At 33.0% G+C, this 23,805-nt stretch overlaps 1 protein-coding gene across 6 annotated transcripts in view; it reads right to left on the reverse strand.

The window, feature by feature from the left end:
• PCNX1 (pecanex 1) overlaps positions 1–23,805 on the reverse strand; it is a 228,766-nt gene that overhangs the window by 85,720 nt on the left and 119,241 nt on the right. For 3 of the 6 annotated variants that reach the window (XM_074290130.1, XM_074290129.1, XM_074290127.1), the window contains exon 8: positions 22,293–22,534. The exons of 2 other annotated variants lie outside the window; for them this stretch is intronic. In XM_074290130.1, the coding sequence (XP_074146231.1) occupies positions 22,293–22,534 (242 nt within the window). The remainder of the gene's footprint in view (positions 1–22,292; positions 22,535–23,805) is intronic. One more of the 6 variants, XM_074290131.1, reaches the window with a different exon arrangement.

Here is a 23,805-nt window from a genome sequence, read left to right on the forward strand (position 1 = left end):
TGAGTTTGTTCCTAAGAACCCTCCCCAATTCTTTATATTTCATCCTAAATCTCACTATTTTCTCTTTCCTTTTAAAATTGCCATTTACTCAAAACCTGTGACTAAATCATTTTTGGATTTTGCCCAGGAACCTTTTTCACATCAATAAAAAGATACTTTTAACTACAAGAATGCCTCTGAGTTCTTCACATTTAGAACTGATTTCCGACTATTTGATACTTCACTTTTACTTTGAACCTTGAGCCAAGGGCCACGGTAAGCTTTTCAAGCCAAGGTATCCTTCATAATAAAACTTTCTTGAATAATAGATCTCTTAGGTTAGGAGGAAAGTTGTTGTTTTGTTTTGTTTTGTTTTCCCCAAATTCCATAAAGGAATGATTATCCATTTTGTGGCATATCCTCTTGGCTTTAAACACTTTATTTACATATCAGCAGCCAGAAAATGAACAGAAGAACTAACTGAAACAGAAGTCAGTCTGTCTACTTCCCAGCAGTTTTAATGAAAGTTGTTTTGTTTTATTTGGGGAAGAGAGGGGGAAAAAAAGTGCAACAACTGAATAGTAGGATAATGAAAAATGAAATTCAAAAAAATTTTTTGGATAACATTAAAAAACTAGAGATTACATGTAAATTATTATCATTACTATTCCATGCAACATTTGTTCTCCCATTGGCATCAGATAATTAAGAGCTAGTCAATCTATCAATTGGCTTTCATCTTCCAAATTATTGATCAAAATTTATAGTTGACATGAATATTCACAAATATAAAATAATTCAAATATAAAGAAAATGTCTAAACTGAAATGATAAAACAGTATGTATTTTGCACTTTGAAAATAAATTTTAATATAAAATAATATAATTTGAATATTTAAGAACTCCATGGTAATATGAATACAGAGAATATGTGATAAGAGAACTATCCAGCAATGTTCCTCAATATTTTTATTTTATTTTATATATTTTTAAAGTTAAAAAAGAGATTATTAACACATAAAGGGAGGATCAGTTGGTGGGTCCCTGCCTGAGATAATAAAGGATTGAGACTGAACACTGATTTTATAGAGAGAAGAAAGCATCTTCCATATAAAAGTAAAAGTTTTTTTATTAGATCATGAAAGCATGAAAAAGTAGGTTAGTGCCACCTTAATTCTTCCCTAAGTAATTTTGATTGGCCTACCTCTCAGACAGGGAGATAGCAAAGTAAGCAACTGCTGCCTTATTACTTTCAATGAAGAGATGAGATTAGCACCAAGGAGGTACCATTAAGGCTCTTTCCTGAAGGACAGTCCTCCTCAAAGTTAAACAAAGTTAAAGATAGGGTCACTTAAGAATATCTCTGATTTTACACAATTTACTATCTTTGGTACTAACTAGAAGGAAATCATGGAGAAACATCACAATCAGATCAATACTGTTCTATCCTCAAATGCATCATCCTAATCTCAGTTGTTTGTGCCAAATCAAATTGAGTATCATTAATGGCTACAAACTAAGGGACAAATTAAAATAGAAAACAAGTATAATGTTTTCTAGTTTTTTCCATGTTTCCTTCAAAGTCCTAAATGCTAAAAAGACTAAATTATGAGATTAAGTCATAATCTCACACATAATTTAATGAAACAAATTTTGTTAAGTAGGCTCTAGTAAACTAAAACAAGTTACAGATTAAACTACTTGACAGAATTCAGCATGTATTAAATTGAGAGGAGAGATTTACATATCACCTAAATCATAGAAGAAACTCAAGATTTCATAATGGTATTTGATCAGCATATTGCCTTAATCCCAAATAGAAAATGTATTCTGCATTAAATTCTGATCTACCACAATTATCCTATTAGAAGAACAAATTGCAATTTAAATGAAACATATTACAACAGTTTCAAGCCAAACCTCAACCAAATTAAATCTGAATTTATAATTCCCAATAAAAAATTGCTAAAAATCTCACTTCTCCCAAAATTTAGGTGATTTAGCTATACTTTATCTAAATAATTAAATTCTGTTGAATCATTTCAAACTACCTATGCTTATTCTCTACTAGTCTACTATTAGAATAAAATGTATCACCTTAGAGGTAGAGGAGGGAGGAGTGTACTGCTAACACTCAATCTTAATCCTAGCTGTAAAACTCAAAAATCCACTAAATTGTTTCATCACTTACAAAAAACTTTAAAACCTTTAAACCACAATTTGGAAATTTACAGTAAAGTTACAAATTTTGGTCTATAGTTTAAAATGCCATACGAAAGAGGAAAAAAGATGATTCCCTCTCTCTCTCTCCCCCCTACCCCTGCCTTTTCCCCAAAACTCTGCAATCTACAACTTGACCAAGGTTGTAAAGGTAGAAATAATCTCCATCACTAATAGCTGGGAGAGAGGTTTTTGAGATTCTGCCCTTTTAAGCTACCCTTTTCTGTATTTGTCTCACAGCAGTTGTTTTTTGTTTTTGTTTTTTTAATGGGTGGAAGTGTTCCTCTTCAAAGTTCTCCTAAAGAAAAAGACCTTGTATACACTAGAAAACTTCTGAAGTAAAAGTTCCATCTAGCCCACCTTCTCTCCTTCTGGAAGAATGCTACAGTCTTCTTTCTTTCTTTCTCTTAGGCTTTAATTTTTTCAAGTTTTGTTTTAACATTCACAGTTGGCATTAACCAAAAGTCCCATATTCATCTGTCCAATTTATTTCCCACAATTATAAATCTTGATTACCAAGTCTCATCTATGCTGGACATTCCCTATCAAACTAGCAGTCTTATTTCCTTTCCTAGCATTTAACAGCTTGCCTAAGGGGGAGTTAGCAGGGGACTTATTCTGCGCCAATCTCATATTAATACTTATACCTCCATTAGTTTTTCTGTTCAGGGCAACCTAACATTGGACCAGTACTCACCAGCTGCCCTTGTCTGCTCCTTCGTCATATGTTAATGAATGGATTTGAGACTTATTTTTACTCATCTTCCTGAGTATGGGGGAAATTACCATGGCTAATCACCAGGGGAGTCTCACTCAGACCACCTCTTAGGCCAAAACCTGAGTACAGGCAGGGGAAGTGTTGGCGTGAGGCTGGAATAGGCTCCTTTTCAATGATAGTCACAGGCCAAGAGACCTCCAAAAAGCATACTTGACTTGTCAGATTATTAAAACAAAAATTCTATGTTTGGTTCCTTGATCTGTTTAAAGAGGGAACACTCAGAAACAGAAAGTCCAAAGGAGTTTATAAGCAAGACAGGGGCTGGCCACTGGGCTGACCAAAAAAAAGGACCTAAGAAATGAGTATTTTTACTTCTGCCATTAAGTTATTATTTTCCCTTAGATACCATGAGCTAACAACCAATCAGTGTTAAGGCAGTAAACATTGCCTAGCTAGGATATGAACCTATTAAAGTCTTTCTCACTTCAATTCCAGCATTCTACTCAAAATATCACACTGGCTTTTAATATCATAATTTAATCAACATACATTTATTAAAAAGTACTATTAAGCCTCTGCTGGAGAAAGAAAAAAACTGTTATTTCTCCTCTCTATGAACTTACACTATATCAGGATAAATACATACATTAAAAAACAAAAATAAAACATCATGTATTTCCATTCAGAAAAATGCATAATACAGAATTTTGATTTTATATGAGCCTTTAATCCTACCAACTGAGAAAAGGAGCAGCAAAATTTGGGAATTTAAATATAAAAGGAAGGTGTCTCTCCTTCACCTAGTTGAAGGTAAAGGGCTGGAACTGATGAGGGAAATACAGACCACAGAGATCCCTGGAGGCCTTTAAGAAATAGCTTATCGAATAAATGGACTATTCCTTAGAATAATCAGGAGCATATATTTACGACCCTTAGTAAGCATAATATGCAATAGATTTAAACTGGAACCTTTCCCAGTAAGATCAGGAGTGAAACAAGGTTGCCCACTATCTCCATTACTATTCAATATAATACTAGAAATGCTAGCCTCGGTAATAAGAGCCAAGAAAGAGATTCAAGGAATTAGAGTAGGAAATGAGGAAATCAAACTATCACTCTTTGCAGATGACATGATGGTATACTTAGAGAACCCCAAAGACTCTGCTAAAAAGCTATTAGAAATAATTCAGAATTTTAGCAAAGTGGCAGGATACAAAATAAATCCACATAAATCTCAGCATTTTTATATATCACCAACAAAATGCAACAGCAAGAGATACAAAGAGAAATTCCATTCCAAACAAATGTTGAGAGTATAAAATATTTGGGAATCCATCTACCAAAGAATAATCAGGAATTATATGAGAAAAATTACAAAACATTTACCACAAAAATAAAGTCAGATTTAAATAATTGGAAAGACATTCAGTGCTCTTGGATAGGCCAAGCGAATATAATAAAGATGACAATACTCCCCAAACTAATCTATTTATTTAGTGCTATACCAATCAGACTCCCAAGAAACTATTTTAATAACCTAGAAAAAATAACAACAGAATTCATATGGAACAACGAAAGGTCGAGAATTTCAAGGGAAGTAATGAAAAAAAAATTAAGTGAAGGTGGTCTAGCTGTACCTGATCTAGAACTGTATTATAAAGCAACAGTCACCAAAACCATTTGGTATTGGCTAAGAAATAGACTAGTTGATTGATCAGTGGCATAGGTTAGGTCCACAGGGCAAGATAGTGAATAAAAATAGCAATCTAGTGTTTGACAAACCCAAAGATCCCAAATTTTGGGATAAGAATTCATTATTTGACAAAAACTGCTGGGAAAACTGTAAATTAGTATGGCAGAAACTAGGCATGAACCCACATTTAACACCACATACTAAGATCAGATCAAAATGGGTCCAAGATTTAGGCATAAAGAACGAAATCATAAATAAGTTGGAGGAACATGGGATGGTTTACCTCTCAGACTTGTGGAGGAAGAAGGAGTTTGTGTCCAAGGGAGAACTAGAGACCATTATTGATCACAAAATAGAAAATTTTGATTACATGAAATTAAAAAGTTTCTGCACAAACAAAACTAATGCAAACAAGATTAGAAAGGAAGTAACAAATTGGGAAAACATTTTTACAGTTAAAGGTTCTGATAAAGGCCTCATCTCCAAAATATACAGAGAATTGACTTTAATTTATAAGAAATCAAGCCATTCTCCAATTGATAAATGGTCAAAGGATATGAACAGACAATTTTCAGATGATGGAAATTAAAACTATTTCCACTCATATTTAAGAGTGTTCTAAATCACTATTGATCAGAGAAATGCAAATTAAGACAACTCTGAGATACCTCTACACACCTGTCAGATTGGCTAAGATGACAGGAACAAATAACAATGAATGTTGGAGGGGCTGTGGGAAAACTGGGACACTGATGTATTGTTGGTGGAGTTGTGAAAGAATCCAACCATTCTGGAGAGCAATCTGGAATTATGTCCAAAAAGTTATCAAAATGTGCATACCCTTTGACCCAGCCATACTACTACTGGGCTTATATCCCAAGGAAATACTAAAGAAGGGAAAGGGACCTGTATGTGCCAAAATGTTTGTGGCAGCCCTTTTCATAGTGATTAGAAGCTGGAAGATGAATGGATGTCCATCAATTGGAGAATGGTTGGGTAAATTATGGTATATGAATGTTATGGAATATTATTGTTCTGTAAGAAATGACCAACAGGAGAAATACAGAGAGACTTGGAGAGACTTACATCAACTGATGCTAAGTGAAACGAGCAGAACCAGAAGATCATTATACACTTCAACAATGATACTGTACGAGGATGTATGCTGATGGAAGTGGATATCTTCAACATAGAGAAGAGCTAATCCAATTCCAATTGATTAATGATGGACAGAATCAGCTACATCCAGAAAAGGAACACTGGGAAATGAGTGTAAACTGTTATTTTTACCTTCTGAATCCAATTCTTCCTGCGCAACAAGAAATTCGGTTCTACACACATATATTGTATCTAGAATATATTATAATATATTTAACATGTATAAGACTGCCTGCCATCTGGGGGAGGGGGTTGGGGGAGGAAGGGAAAAAAAATCTGAACAGAAGTAAGTGCAAGGAATAATGTAAAAATTACCCATGCATATGTACTGTCAAAAAAAAGTTATAATTATAAAATAAAATTAAAAAAAAAAAAAAAAAGAATATTTCAGAGTCAAGAACAGGCTACAAAGAGCTAAAAAATTCAATGAGAGAAAAACTGCCAATAGAACAAGAATCTACTTCTGATCAGCCATGATTTCAGAATATCACTGATGTAGCATAATATTCAGCCTTGACAGATAAAGGTGATGGGCTCTGGTTCTGGACAAAATCAGTGTTGTAGTCAATGTAATATTTTATTTCGCTAGACTATAAATTCTTTTTTATTTTGCTTTTGAATAGGGGAGGGAAAGGTAAAAAAACTGTAAAATATTCACAACCACAAGAAAGAATGCCCTAGATCACTAAGAAAAACACAATCAAAACAACACTGAGGTTCCACCTCATACTCTGCAAATTGGCAACGATGAAAAAAAATTGGCAATAATCAATCAATCATTAGAGGGATTAAGCAGGCATACCAATAATACTATTGATGGAACTGTGAAAGAAGGCCACCATTTTGGAAATCAATTTGGAATTATCCAAATGAAGTGATTAAAATATCCATGCACTTTGAATTAGGCTTATTCCTGGGATTATACCCCAAGGAAGCCATCAACAAGAAGAAAATCTCCAAATATACCATAATATTTACAAATCAAAATATTTTGTAATGGCAAAAAATTACAAACAAAGTAAATGCCCATCAATTGGGAAATGGCTAAACACATTGTAGCATATGAACACAAAAGGATACCACACTGTGCTAATAATGTGTGATGAAACACAAAAAGATCTAAGATTTTACAAAAAATACACAACTATAACAAGTATAAATGGAAAAAATAAACATATACCAAATGTTCCAACATAAATGTAACAAATTTATAAAGATTTAAGTATGACTTGGAATGAAGGGATATGAGAAAAGACCCCTTGCCCTCACAACCTACCCCTTCACAGAAGTAGAAAATTTGTGTTGCACATTGAACATTTTCATACCTTTTCAATATGTTGCTCAGCTATACTGATTCTTTCCTCCTCTTTTTCTTTTTTTTTTTAAATAATTTTGTTATATGGAAAGGGAGAAAAAAAGGTTACTGAGCTAAATTATGAACTTATGATCATGTTAAAAAATAGAAAAGAGAGAAAACTCTCTTTAAAAAAAGAGAGGCAATGATATCCAGTAACGTAAGAAATATATTCAAGTGATTTGAATTCCACTTTGATTTGCATACTACTATACAAATCACTAGTGTCTCCAATTCTTTTTGTTTCAATATCCCCATCTATTAAAAAAATATATATCATCTCCGTGGGATAGAAAATGCCATTTGCTTCCACAGAGATAACTATGGAGACTGAATGTGGATTGAAGCATAGTATTTTCACCTTTTTTGTATTGTTTGTTCGCTTGTTTTTATGGGTTTTTTTTTCCTCATGGATTTTTCCCTTTTGATCTGACTTTTCTCACATAGCATGACAAATATGGAGATATGTTTGAAAGAGTTGCATATATTTAACCTATATCAAATAAAGTTTTTCAGAGATGAACGTTGAAAACTATATGTGTATTTGGAAGAGTAAAATACTATTGAAATAAAACACACCGGGGCAGCTAGGTGGCTCAGTGGACAGAGCACCAGCCCTGAATTCAGGAGAACCGGAGTTCAAATCTGGTCTCAGACACTTAACACTTCCTAGCTGTGTGACCCTGGCCAAGTCACTTAACCCCAGCCTCAAAAAAAAAGAAAAGAAAAAGAAATAAAACACACCAACCAATTAGAGAGTGTAATAGAAACAGCATCTACTCCATATAGAACATTAGTTTCCCTAAAAAAAGCAATAGAACCTTCTTCAAGAATAATATTTTTTTCCAATCCAAGATAACAGATTCAACCTACAGCCAAGTGACCAAGGGTAGGATATATGAATGAATAAGTTGGAATCATGGACTCAGTACTTCATAGGCTATTAGTATAGGGACATCTTTGATTGATCTCAGATTTTATCCTGGCCCAGATCTGCAGCATGGATTCTTCCAGCTAAGCCAGGAGTGCAAATTCAGTGCCTGGAGTGTGAAGATGCTGAAAACAAATTTTGGACTTGGTTCTGTGTTCAAGATATCAGTTCAGGGAGGTCTCCCATTGGGTCTAAGCTTATAAACTCTGTCTTCCATTTTACTATTTTATTGTGATAGTAGCTAAATCTTCTCTTAACTATGATTCCTTTGGACTTGAACTTTGACTGCTTTTAGTATTTTTTTTTAATTGATTTTGGCTGTGATATTTCTTGGAGTTTTCACTTAGGGATTTTTCAGGAGGAGATTTTTGGATTCTTTCTTTAGTTTTGCTTTACTCTAATTCTGTTATGATAGTTTTCTTCCCCACACTTCCTAGAAATAAGATACTCAGGCTCTTTTTTTGATAATGGTTTTCAGACAGTCCAAATTCTCTCTTGATCTGCTATTTCCAAGTCAATTTTCTTTTCTAATGACACACCTTACATTTCTTTCCACTGTTCCAATTTTTTGATTTTGTTTTAATAATGATTTCTTTTCTTATGGATTCATTTTCAGGAAGTCGGTATTGCTGTGCTAAGCTACTAATTCTCTTTAATTTTTTTATATCTTTTCTAATTCTTCCCATTATTATTCTCATTTCATTCATATCTTTAAATTCTTGCATAATTTCTCCTACTATTTCTAATTTTGTGAGCAAGTCATATTTGTTCCTAACGACTTTGCTTGTAGATGTTTTAGAATTATTGTCTTTGGATTTGTGTTATGGAGATTCCTGGTACTATTAATAACTCTTTATCTTTTTATGTTCTGATCCTTCTAGCAATGTTGTAGGCACTCAGAAATTGCTGGCCTAAAAAAAAAAGAGTTCTGGAGACAGAGTTTATAAGCTTAGACCCAATAGGAGACCTCCCTGAACTGATATCTTGAACACAGAACCAAGTCCAAAATTTGTTTTCAGCATCTTCACACTCCAGGCACTGAATTTGCACTCCTGGCTTAGCTGGAAGAATCCATGCTGCAGATCTGGGCCAGGATGAAATCTGAGATCAATCAAAGATGTCCCTATACTAATAGCCTATTAAGTACTGAATCCATGATTCCAACTTATTCATTCATATATCCTACCCTTGGTCACTTGGCTGTAGGTTGAATCTGTTATCTTGGATTGGAAAAAAATATTATTTTTTTCTTTTGATTTTCTGATTACTATTCCAAATGGCATTCTTTTTTGTTGCTGGAATCACTGTGTAGGCATCTGAGCTGTACTGATTTCTCTTATTCCATTATCTTAGTACAGTTTCCACACTAAGGGCACCTTAAGCAGATCTGTGAACTGACTGATTTAACCATCCTCGTCCAACCATTCTGGAAAGCATTTTGGAATTATATCAAAAAAAGCCATGAAATTATACACACATACATACACACACACACACACACACAAGCACACATGTACTATCTCACTATCTCATACCATAAAGAGATCAAAGAAGGAAAAGACATATACATACAATTTTTAAAAAATAATAGAACTTTGGTTTATTATAAGTTACTACAAAGTAGGAATAAACTGGGAAAAGACTGAATAAATTATGGTATATGAAGAAGTCATGGAATATTATTATGCTATAAGAAATAACAAAAGGACTGAGTTCAGAAAAACCTTAGAAAACTTGTTGCTACAGAGCAAAACAAAGACTTTTTACTACAGAGAAAAAGTGAGAAGAACCGAGAATAAATTACATAAAGAATAATAGGCAAGGCATATAAATTGAGACAGTTTCTGACATGGAAAATAAACATGTGGATTTATTATGGGTATCTATATTTAGCCATTATAAGGGAAGGGTTTTGTGGGATAGGGGGGATTTGGAAGGAGAAGGGAAATAGTTATAGTGATAATAAAAATAGGAAGCAAAGTGTCAATGAACTATTAAGACCCAATAGAGGAGATTCAGAAGTAGAAAGAGACAAGTGTTCAAGTACTATATTAAAAATGGAATGTACTGGGTAAAGAAGAGGTGGAAAATCAAAATGGATGTAGTGAAAAGTTACAATTTCCTAAGCAGGAGAAGAAACAGTACATCAACATTTTAAGCATTTAAAAACATCTAGGCTACATTTCTGGATAAACCTGACATCAACAGTGAAGGTTCGTTGCCTTTCTCTAGACAAAATAACTATACTTCATTTCATACCATTTTAGCTCCTCTCCTTGGTTCAGACTGTTGTAGGCGTAGCCCCCTTTAAGATTCCTTGTCTGATCTACCTTTGGGATAAGATCTGGTCAAAACCACCCTTTTGTATTCCTAGGGGAAAAGATCCATATCTGAGCCAGTTTGGGCTTGTACCCAGCGCCCCCACCAGATCTGAGCTGGCTTGAATAATCCAACCCCCAACTATCTGCTCAGGTTTCCCCAAAAAAGTTTCTTCTTTATCTGAAAAGCCCGCCAAAATATCTGGCCTTCCAGGAATTAACCTGAGCTCTGCCCATATGGCTTCTTCAAGCAGATAAAAACAGCAAAGCTAGAATCATCTTTGGTCAGAGATTTGAAAGATGCCAGCCAAGATGTTGGCATCCGAGACTCTCTGTCCCCACCGCTGCTTTCGGCGTATATCTTCCTCTATCTAATGCCTTTTACTAACCAGACCTTAAGCTTGCTTCGAAACCTGGCAATAAACATCTTTTTACCCATCTAGGTTTTCGCCTGTAAATTCATTTATAGGGGACTCTCGCTGCCACTAGACCTGACTTAACTTTGAATCCTTGTGCCGAATCCTAAGGGGGCTACAGGGGAGCTCCATGTGATTCCCTGTACCCCAAATCTTGCCACTAGACCTCACTTAATCCTATCGAGGTATATACCTCATTATTAGGTATTTACCTCATCATGTTACTTCATCATTTGGTTCATCATATTTACCTCATCAAGACTATATGAACAAAAGATCATATTACCCCGTGACATGCCCTCTCCTCCACTTTTCAGTTTCCTTTTGTGCATTGTCTTCTCTCATTAGATTTTAACCTTCCTGAAAGAAAGGATTGTCTTCTTTATTTTTTCTTATTTGTATTCTCAGTATTAGCACAATTATCTGGCACATAGCAGACACTTAATAAATATTTAGTGTATCTTATACAAAAAGGAACTGAATCTACTTTACCTCTTTATATTTGGTAATTTTATTAAGTATTCTGAAATTTAATTGAGAGTAAAAATTTCAGGAAATCAGAATTAAACCATTGCTTAAAATGGGGATTTGAGAGGTCAGAAAAAGAATCTGATATTTTTTTAAAAAGTTTACAAAGTAATAAGACCATGATTTATTTTGGGTAGTTGAACTTAATAAAAAGAATAGAACTGAAATACAGAAAGTCAAAAATACATTTATATTAAATATACTCCAAGAAAAAATAACAGTCCAATTTTTATATATACACATATTTTTAAAAACATTTTAAAACTTTAAAAAAGTTTTCTAAAACTTTATAGATTTATATATTAACCATTTCAAATGCAAAATGAAAGATACCAATTCATTTGTGAAATTATACATAATTTATACCATAACAATATTTATTTTAATACTGACCTGTCTTACTTATTCTGACAAGGACAAGACAACACAAGTCATTATATTTAGGATCATAGATATAAAGTTGGAAAAGCTTCATCTCAAAGCGACTCCAACTTTCTAATTTTATAAATAAAAAAACTAAGACAAATAGGTGAACTGACTTGCTCAATGTCAGGCAGATGTCTTAGAGACTCAAGGATTTGAACCATATTCTTTGACTCCAAAAGAAAATTCAGATAACAACAAAATAAAATCAGAAAATGATGGAGTGTTTACATAAAAGATTTAAAATAACTGATTCTGAGATACTAACTACAAAGAAAATTTTAATGTAGAAGTTAACTCTGAGTTTCAGTGCTTCAGTCTTAAATGTACTGAATTCTAAATGATAGCAGTAGAAGGCTGAAGAAGGGTGGGGGGCACTAAAACTATGCAAAAGTATTTAAGGTCTAAGGTTCCACATTCTTTTTTATTTTTTTCTTTTTTCCCCAATGATGGGTAGGAATACAGAGTCAATCTAGGTGAAAACTCCCTCCCCCAATGCACTTGAGCTGGTCCCTCATTTGCAACTTGCAGTCTTAGAAACAAAGATATCTGAAGCACAGAGAGGTTAAATGATTTGACCATGGTCACAAAACTATTATTTGGTAGGGGAAGAATTTGAAAAAGGTTTCCTAACACCAAGGACAAACTGTGCCATACAATTCTCTCTTTTTATACTGGTACTAATCAGTAAAGATAAAAGCTTTCTTAATTATGCTTCCATTCCAGAACATTTAATCCCATTACTGCTTCGGCATATATCATTTATTACATAAGAACTTAAGTTCTAAAGCAAATGCAAAGCCCCAAGAACAAAGATATTTTAATATTTTAATCTAGATTACATACACATGATAAAAAAAAAAAAAACATTGTGAAACACATGGAAGATTTACTATAAAAACTTGATGCTTCTGCATAAAGAACTAGAAAAAAGAAAGGTCTTTATATCACCTAGTTATTTTTTTGACTATAGAAATTCACTAGGTATTAAACAAGTGCGTCTAAATTCCCCACCATTTTCCTTTTCCCAGCTCAAAACAAAAATCTATTCTTTAGTTACAAAATTTAACTTCACACACTGAAAATCATATTCAGTGAATTTCAATTCTGAATTATTATAGGCTATTGATATTGACAAGACTTGGAAAGAGACAATAAAGGATTTGGACTTTAATCCCTGGCTGCATTTGGGGTGATTACTGAACTGAAACAAAGGCTACTCCCAGAGAATACTACAATTTAGAGAGAATATTACATTCACTGAAGAACTGTTGCTTATATTTTGTGAGAGTTACATTTTGAAAATAAATCTAAGTATACAAAAGGAATGGCAGAAGCAAGAAGACCATTGCTGCCATCTCCATTCCCATATTTGCTCCATCTGTCTTTTAGGGGTTCACTCTATACAATCTGCTCCATGAATGTCGACTAGCTATGCCAAGGAGTCTCACTTAGAGTCAGGTAACCCTACAATCTCTCAGAAAGCATGGAGGCTATTTAGATATTCAAAGTTACTTGATATAAGATCCTAAAAGTCTTTCTGTAAATCATCAACTATACAATTACAGAAATAAAAAAGTTTTATGGAATTTTACTGATGCTATTAAGTACTTTCCCAAAACCTCTCTATATTTCTGTTTGAAATGCAGTACTTTCATTTATTGACAAGATTAAAAATACATTTTTACTTTGTATCAAAAACACATATATGCACTTGTATTTCTTCAAAGTGTTTTAAGTTTTACATTTCAATATACAATTAAATAACTTAGAACCAAAACATAAAATTATTTTATTCTGTTCCATGAATATTATGTGCCATACCATGATGTTTATTAAAAGCATGTAAAGGCTTGTGAAGCTTTTCATGTTAAATAAGAAATATAGTATGAAACTTAAGAGTTGTATTTCAAATATAAAACAAGTTTTAAAAGTAAGTTTTATTTCAACAGCTTATTACTGAGTCAATATGTGAGTATTCAAAGGAGCCCTTAAAATTATTTTAGTTACTGATCTTATAAAAATAAATTTAAAAGTCAGAAGTTGAAACTCATAAATTATAAACTAACCTTAAAGAACTCATGATAGATATGTATTTCAAATAATCTTTCAACTGGAAAAAAGCTTGAAGGTCATAGTATAACTTTCTTTTTACATATAAGGAAACTACAACTCAGAACTTACTTTTTTTTTTTTTTTGGCTCAGGCAATTAGGGCTAAGTGACTTGCCCAGGATCACACACACAACAGCTAGGAAGTGTTAAATGCTGGAGGCCACATTTGAACTCAGGTCCTCCTGACTTCAGGGCTGGTGCTCTATTCACTACACCTTTTGAAATAGTTATTTCACAAAAAGAGGACAAGGTGCTCCTTGTTTTAAGTTATCCTTTCTCTGAAAGCTCACTATTCCTCAAAGAGCTCCTCACCAAAAGAATTTCTCAAAGAAAGTTGATAAGATTAACTAATCTTATCAAAAGGAAGAAACATTATGAAACTGAATAAATGGATTTTCAAAAAAAATATTTGCAAAATTCTCTTAGCTTTCTTAACAACAAACATTCAAAATAAGAAGCCCCACCAAAATCAACTAGAAAGGTATTCTCTGTAGAGATATTTACGATAGCATACATCCTAATCTTTTGTCCCATCTAGTAGCTAATGTGAAACTTTTTTATTCACTAACTGTGAATAATAATACAGGAAAAACTCAGAGTTACTTTTCCCCCTTATTGTATGTAGTCTGTCCAGAGCATAAGAAACAAGGCTTTTATTTGTTTGTTTTTATTGCATCTACAATTTGTCTTTATATCATGAACATTTTCTTTTAACAGAATTGGAAAATCTTGAGCATGCAGCCAAAGCAGTCTTTAGAAAAAAATTTATCTTTAAACTCTTTCATCAACACAAAAGAGAAAGGATATATCAATGAAATAACATATAACTTTTTAAAAACCTCTAAGTAAGCAAATCATTAAACCCTAAATATCAAAAAAGAAATTCTGAAAATCAGAGAAAAGAGTAGAAAAATTGAAAGCAAAAATTCTACTAAAATGACAAAACTAGTAGTTGGTTTTGTTAAAAAAAAAAAAAAAAAAAAAAAAAAAAAAAAAAGATAAAGAAAATTAAAGAAATTAAATAAAGAATTTTCTTTCAGTTTTTTTTTTTTTTTTTTTTTTTTTTTTAGGAGAAAAAAATAAACTGTTGAGTATTAAATGTGAAAGAAGAGAATTCATCACAGGCCAAGAAAAAAAAATAGCCTATTTTTTCTAAATTATTTGTCAGGAAAATTGACAAATGAAATGAATAAATATTTATAAAATACATAAACTTCCCAGATAGATGGAAAAGTGGAATCTAAATAATACAATTTCAGAAAAAGAAACTAAACAATCTTAAGTGAATTTATAAAGTGAACCAAGATAACAGAGTGGAGTGAACATTTTTGCCAAACTCTCCCATCACACCCCTCTAAACAATTTAAAAAACAGGACAAACTGAATTATGAATGAGATAATCAACAAAAAAATCAGGAGACATTTTTCCAGTCCACAGCTAGAAGGAGCAGTCATTATGGATACTAGGAGAGGTGGTGAGGTAGAAGCAGTACCAGCTGTGGGAGAGGCAACTGCAGAGGCATTAAGAGTACATAGCACTCAGAGAAGAGTAGAAGGGCAGAAAATCTGGCCAGAAAGAGTTTCCAGGAGACCCCTGTGCCAGAACTGTGCACAAGGTTGGGTGCCATCTGACAGAACAGCACCCAGTACCCAGTTTTAGGATGATTTGAAAACAGATTTTGAGTTTGTTATACATTTAAAAAGAAAAGCAAGCTATAAATAGTACAAAAGAAAAAGAGAAGTATTGAACACAGCAAACACATAACACTTCAAAAAATAAAATTTAAATTGACAGGAAATGACTAATTTTTCATGTGAGTCTCATTCCTGAATCTGTCTCTACTGTTATCAAGTGATCAAATCATAAGAGCAAACACTGGAATTAGTAAAATTGGAAAACTAGTTGAAAGAATAGCATAAAACTATCATAATGAACAACAAAAATTACACTGACATCAATAATAATTTTAATGGAAGTTTAACTGATATAATAACTCCCAAGGAGTCCAAAACCTCCCCATAGTGCCCTAGTTAGCAAATAATTGACTAACTTCACAAGATGAAGAAAGATGGAGACCAAAGGAATAAATGTTGAATAAAAATACACTGGTAAAATCTTGAATAAGAATGATGAATAATAATGAGCAGTTATTATTTTACATAGGAAGAGAAGTAGAGGAATGCAAAACAAGTTTTTTAAAAGCTAGGCAAGAGATTTAAAGAAGCAAAGGGATAAAGACTTGATCATCTTTCATTAGGAGAGAATTTATTCATCAATAATGTCTTGGCTTAGATAACCTCTGAGGCCTCTTCTGAATCTAAGATTCTCTAAATATAAGGAACAAATACTAGAAATACAAAGACATACATAGTAGCTCCACAAAGCTATAACTTAAGGATTTTTATAAAGAAAGTAGATGTTTCAACTAAAAGAATACATTCTTCAGAATGTTAGTTTCTTTCAATTTAAGAAAGGGTGTCCACTTAAATATACCCTAAATAATGTGAAAATTGCCCAACTAGTATTTTTTTAAATCAACAAAACATAGAAAGAAACCATAATCCCTATTCTGCCAGGCAAAAGCACACTAATTTAAATGTAATTTGTGCTACAAAATCCTAAAGGACAATTGTTATCCCCATGCCTCTCCAGTGAGGTCACCATTAATAAAATCTTTTGAAATAGTCAAGCATTTAATAAAACACAAGTAAAAATTATGATAGGAAACTGAGTTTTTCTACCAGTTTCTGGTATGAAACTGGGGTTCCCTTGTCATCTTTAATAAGTCATAGTACACACATACCATGGTCCCCTAAATGGTCAAAGAATATGAACAATTTTCAGATGAAGAAATTAAAACCATTTGTAGTCTTATGAAAAAAATTCTCTAAATCACTGTTGATCAGATAAATACAATTTAAGACAACTCTGAGATACCACTACACACCTTCAGATTGGATAAGATGACAGGAAAAGATAATGAGGAATATTGGAGGGGATGTGAGAAAACTGGAACACTGATGCATTGTTGTTGGAACTGTGAATGGCTGTAACCATTCTGGAGAGCAATTTGGAACTAATCTCAAAAAGTTATTAAACTGTGCATACCCTTTCATCCAGCAGTGTTACTGCTGGGCTTATATCCCCAAGAGATCTTCAAGGAGGGAAAGGATCCACATGTGCAAAACTGTTTGAATGCCCATCAGTTGGGGGATGGCTGAATAAGTTATGGTATATGAATGTTATGGAATAATATTTTTCTATAAGAAAAAGTGAGCGGAATGATTTCAGAGAGGCCTGGAGAGACTTACAGGGACTGATGCTAAGTGAAGTGAGAAGAACTAAGAGAAAGTAGAACAAAGTGGAACAATAAGATTCTACGATGATCAATTCTGATGTAAAGTGGCTCTTTTCAACAATGAGGTGTTTCAGGACAATTCCAATAGACTGGTGATGGAGAGAACCATTTATATACAGAAAGAGGACTGTGGGGACTGAATGTGGATCACAACATAGTATTTTCATCTTTTTTGTTATTGTTTGCTTGCCTTTTTGCTCTGATTTTTCTTGTGCAGCATAATTGTGAAAATATGCATAGAAGAACTAACTGCACATGTTTAACACAATATATGTTTTACCTATATTGGATTATTTGCTGTGTATGGGAGAGAGTAGGGATAAAGGAGGAAGAAAAAATTTGGAACACAAGGTTTTGCAAGGGTGAATGTTGAAAACTATCTGCATATATTTTGAAAATAAAAAGCTTTTATTTACTAAAAAAAAAAGTGCATAACAGAGAACAGAAAACATAAAGAAGCAAAGAAAAGCTGGGCAGCTTTACAATGCATAGTATTTATTATATAGGTTTTCTTGAAATGTAAATTTTTTTTATATTGAGTCCTCTATTGTGTTCTGCTGTACAGATGACAATTTGTTCTTTTTGTATTTAAGTTTAAAATAAATAATAAAATTTACCAAAATCTTCACTACTGGATAATGGATGAATAAATAGAATAGAGTATTGCTGTGCCATAAGAAATAAGGAAAATTATAAATACAGAAGCATGTATAAACTCATATGCACTGATACAAAGTGAACTAAATGCAGCCAAGAAAACAATATACACAATGGCTAGAACAGAGTAAATGGAAAGAACCACAAAACAAATGAAAATGAATCTTGCAAAAGTATAAAAAACAAGCTTTTTCCTAAAGAAGAGATATGAGAAGAAATATTTCCTCTGAAGAGGTGAAATGAGAGAGAGTTCATGAGTGTTAGAAAGATAATACTTTTTTTTTTTTTGATGTATGATTCAGTTTTGTTCCTCTTACCCCTTTCCTCTTTATCTTAAAAAAATTCTTTGTTATATGAATGACTTATGAGGAAAGAAATGAGAGAACATAGGGGAAATTTAGGCAATAAAAAGAACAAAAGATATAAATAAAATTTTATTTTAAAAAATTTTGATGTTCAAACAATAAAGGATTCTTAGGCAAAGCTTGTGGCACACCAAATATCTTTATAATAGTAAACCATCTAATACTACAATATTATACCCACTGAGAAATCTAAATAGTTCAGGATTCAAAATCAAATTAAAATTTTATACTTCAATTAATCTACTATAGTAACCATAATGCAAAAGCTATGACACAGGGTAGCATTAAATGAAGATTCATGCCAATATTATGAATAATGAATTGTTTCTGTAAAGAAATTTAGGTTAATTACCTTTAAATGAAGGCACTGTTACTACTTTACTAGATACATTTGCAATTAAAAGTAACTATTACTTGAAAATGATACCAACAGTAAAATTCTAATTATATATTTGACTAATAATATCAAAAATAGAAACACTTTTCTAGCTATATCTAGAAAATAATTCTTCTTAACATAATAATAAAATTAATAATGAAATAATAACAAAATTCATTTGGTGAAACAAAATAAAATCTAGAATGTTAAGGAAAATGATGAAAAGAAGCAAGCATGAAGAGGGAATACTACTACTAGAACTCAAACTACACTTATAAAACACCAATCATTAAAATCATCAGGAATTGGTTAAAGAACAGAGAGAGAAACTCAATAAAAGAGATTATCCAAAATGGATATTTAATCTTAATATTATAGATGAAACTATTAAAATATTCAAAGATAAACATTTTTTATCTTGTAGTTATGGGTGATTATATTTTACCAAGTAAGCGATGGAATCAGTCATCAAAAAAATCTATATTTACAAAAGACAAATAAAAGGAGATAATAGGAAAATATCTTTTTATTAAATTCCTGATAAGGGCTGAATATCCAAGATATATAAATAATGAATTAATTATATAAGACACTAATTAGCCATTCCCCAACAAATCAATAGTCAAAGTTCTCAAGAGAACTGCAAAGTATTCATAGTCACATGAAAAAATGCTCCAAATCACTAATAAGAGAAATGCAAATCAAAACAATAATACCTCCCACCCTGCAAAATGGCAAAAATGGTGAAAAACTACAAATATGAATGTTGGAAGAGTTGTAAAAAGATAGACGCATAATGTTGGTGGAGTTTTGAAAAGGCACAATTATTTTGGAAAGTAATTTGGAATTATGGTAATAAAATGACTAACTAATATTGCACCTCATACAAGAAAGTCCCTGGGGGGGGGGGGGGGAAGTCCGCATATACTCCAAAGAGCTTATAGCAGTATTTCCTGTGATACTTAAGAATTGTAAACTGAGTAGATATCCATCAAGTAAGGAATGGGCAGACAAACTGTTGCATATGAATATTATGGAAAATTACTATGTTGTAAGAAATTATATTTATGATGAGTTCAAAGAAGAATGGAAAGACCTGCATGAATTGATGCTGAGAGGAAAGTTAAGTAGCGTCAAGAAAATATACACAATAACAAAATCAAAAGTAGATGTAACAAAATTATAAAGATCAAGTGAGATTCAAATTAAGAGATATGAGAAGACGTCACCAAACCCTTTATGGAGGTGAGAGATCCACAAATAGCACATATTTCTCATGTTTGGGGACTTTTTCAACATTATCAATCAGTTGGGCTGACTTGTTTTTTCCTTTCTAAGGAAGGAAATGTCACATGAGATGGCTCTCTAGGAAGGGAAGAAGGAAGGATACATGGGACACTACAGTGATATAAGAAATAAAAAATATCAATAAAAATTTATTTTTAGAAAACCCAGATAGTTCACAGTCCAGTGAATGGCTAGATTTGGAAATCTGAAGATCTTATTCAAATCCTACCACTGACACTAGCTGTTTGACCATGGGCAAAAGTTACTTAACCTCTTTTGAGGCTCAGTTTCGTCATCTGTAAAATGTCTTTTTTCTCAATCTTTACTTCTGACCTCTCTGCAGCTTCTGACACTGTTTATCACCCTCTCTTCCTTGATATTCTCTTCTGTCCAGGTTTGGGAACACCACTCTCTCCTGGCCTTTTTACATATCTGACTATTCCTTCTCAATCTCTTTTGGAGGATTCTCATCAAGATCACAGCCTCTAGCTCCTAGGTAACCCTCAGGGGTCTGTCTGAAGCTCTCATCCATTGCCACAGATTTCACTTCCTTCCCTATGCATGATTCTCTAATCAACCTTGTTGCTGACCTACAATCTTTCATTTTTTTTTCAGACATTTCTAACTAGATATACAGCAGGCATCTTAACATTATGCCCCAAAATGAATTAATCTTTCCCCCTAAATCCTGCACCCTACCTTTCCTATTACTGTAGAGAGCACACCATCCTTCTACTCTCTCAGGCTTATAACCTAGAAGTTATCCTGGACTTGTCCTTATCTCTCACCCCCACCTACCACTCAATCTGTTGCCAAGGCCTATTGACAACACCTTTCCAACACACCTCAGATATGCCCCTTTGTTTCCTCTGACACACCAGAAGAGGTATGTCTAATACAGGCCCTCAGCACCTCATGCCTGGATTAATGCAACAGTCTGCTGGTGAATCTGCACCCACTCCCATCCATTCACCAAAACAATTTTCCTAAAATGCAGGTCTGGCCCTGTTACTCACCTTTCTCAACAAACTTCAGCAGCTGCTTTCAGGAACAAACACAAAATGCTCTGTGTGGCATTCAAAGCCATTCAAACCCTACCCCCCTCAAATCTCTCCTTACACCTTATTCCCCACCACGTACTCTCTGATCCAGTGATACTGGCCTCCTATCTGTCCCACAAACAAAACACTCCATCTCTCAACTCCTGCAACATTCTCCCTCCTCTGCACCAACTACTGAATTCGCTTGCTTATTTTAACTTCCAAAGAAAATCTCATCTTTTATAGGCCACATTCCCCAACCTCTTCCAATCCCTGTGCCTTCTCTATATTAGTTTTTTCCTACTTATCTTGCATGCAGTCTGCTTTTTATACACACGTTTATATGTTGTCTCCCCCATTGGATTATAAGCTCTTTGAGGGCAGAGACTGTCTTTTGTCTTTTTTCTTAAGTCAGGCACTTAGCACAGTACAGGACACCAAGTAAGTATTTAATTAATGTTTACTGACTGACTTCTAAGACTTAATATAAAGTTAAAATTGAAGATGTTTGTAAGATCTTTCTCCAAACTCACAAGTGTTGCATGTGTCAGTTACCATTATTACTACTTATCTGTAAAGTAATACTAATATAATATAAATATAAATATAAACTCTTTAAGGGCACAGGAGCTTTTACAAAAAATTTGTCTTTGGATCCACAAGTTGCAGTAGAACAGCATGTAGTAGAAAGAATGTTTAAATCTGGAGTACAAATTCTGTATTATTACTTCATATGCGACTTTTAGACAAGTCATTAAACCTTTCCAAGCCCTCATATCCACATTTGTAAAGTGAGACAGTTAGACTAGATATCTTTTAAAGTAACTTCCAGTTCCAAATCTATGATCTTATGGTCTTAAATGATTACTGATTTAGAGGCCATAGATAAATCCACTAACAGAAAATTATTATAGTTGCAAAGAAAGGTATTTGGTATTAAAATGCAACTATGATTATCTCAAGAGCATAACAATCAAGCTTGAAATGAACCCTACAGATGATTTAACATTTACTTCAAAATATAAACTATCTCAGGAAATGCCTCTTTCCCACAAGAAACAGAACTATTAAACACTCAAGAGAGCAATTCAGCATTCTTGTCCAAGATATTTATGTAGCTAAGAATAAAACTATTTATGAGAAAGCATAAAACATTAACATCAGAAAACTTTTTTTTTCAGTGTTTTGAACATGCTAGAGAAAAAAGTGTGGGACAAGAGTGGAGAGAAAATGAGAAGAAAAGCAGGAGTTATATTTTTCTTCTTCATGTTTAACCCAAATCTTGTTAAAAGTATACCTATATAGGATTCAGAAATGAAGCTATGTGGAAAGTGAATTTCAATTCATCATTACCCATTATCTGCTGCATTAAAACTTCCATGTCACCAAGGTTACATAAGGCCTGCATACCAAGTTCATGATGCAAACTGCTAACGCCTACAGCAGATGCATTGTCATGTGATGCTTCTAAGTGGACACTCCCATTTCTCACCAGCAAGGAGGCACTAGCACTGAGCACTGCAGCCTGGGAAGGGGGACAGGACTGGACTTTGACCTGGACTGTGGACTGCTGGCCTTGCTGACCATCTTGAAGGCTACGAAAAAACATGGATTGGGGAGACATTATAGGGAAGAATAAGAGAAAACAACAGCCAGAAATGAAGCAACACAGAAAACATTTCAAAAGGATAAATCTATTATAAAGCATAGCATAAGAGAAAAGCCTTTATAAAATATGCAGATTTTACTGCTGAAATAAATGTAAATCAGTATCTCTAATATAACTTGGCCTAAAAAGTTACAGCTTCCGAAGACTTTTGCTTCTTCACTGCATGCTCTTCTATATGTGGTTCACAGTATTTATATCACAGTATTTTACAAAAAACATCAACTATTTGTTAAATTAAGGAGTTTGTTTTCATTAACTACAGTTTTTTATGTTCGACAGTGTATTCTAAATAGGCTTTTAAGAAAGAAAATAGAAAAGGACAAGAAGTCCTTTCAATGTCTCTAGAGGAAAAAAAGAACCAATAATTTTGAGGACAGACCTCTTACATCAGAGCTCATGATCAGTTTCCGGAACAGGAGTTCTTAACTTTTTTTTTATATCATGGAATTCTTCAGAAGTACAATGAAATCTATGAACCACTTAGAAGAATATTTTTAAATGCATGAAATAAAAATACATAGGATTACAAAGAAATCAAAGGGCAGTAAAACAAAAGATGTCATTTTTTTTTCCCATACAAGTTCATGGATGTCCAATATCAAAATATGTCATACGAGTGGTCAATATAAATACCAGGTACTCAAATTCATTATAAACCCAGGTTGCTTTGAAGTTATGGAATTCTCATTGAACTAAACGGGAAAAAACCTTTAGACTAATAAAAAACAGGCAAATATCAGAAAACCTTAAAGATAAAACAAAATATAAACTGAGATGGTGGCAAAAGAAAATTTAGGATAAGAAATCTTATTTGTAAGATTCTTATCAATCTCTGATTCAAATACTAAATGCCTAAAATATTCATATTGAAGGCCAATCTGAACACCACAATTTATCATTTTTTTTTACTTAACAGCATACTGTCTATTTTTCATTTTGAAAATCTTTTTCTTTTTTCCCTAGTCTAGAGTATAGTCTAACATATGTTTTGTTTTGTTTTTTATTTCAGAAAAACTAAAAAAGGAAGCAAATTTGGAAGACAATTATAACCAAAGGACTACATAGCTTTTGCATAGTATCAGCAGCAATTTTTGTTTTAAAATGACTCAAAAGTGAATATATTATTTTTCAATATCTAAAAGGCTGGCTACAGCATGATCCTAGATGTGTTATGTTTCCTATATGTCATAGGGCATT

The sequence above is a fragment of the Sminthopsis crassicaudata genome, chromosome 2 (assembly GCF_048593235.1).
Source record: "Sminthopsis crassicaudata isolate SCR6 chromosome 2, ASM4859323v1, whole genome shotgun sequence".
NCBI classification, from domain to species: Eukaryota; Metazoa; Chordata; class Mammalia; order Dasyuromorphia; family Dasyuridae; genus Sminthopsis; species Sminthopsis crassicaudata.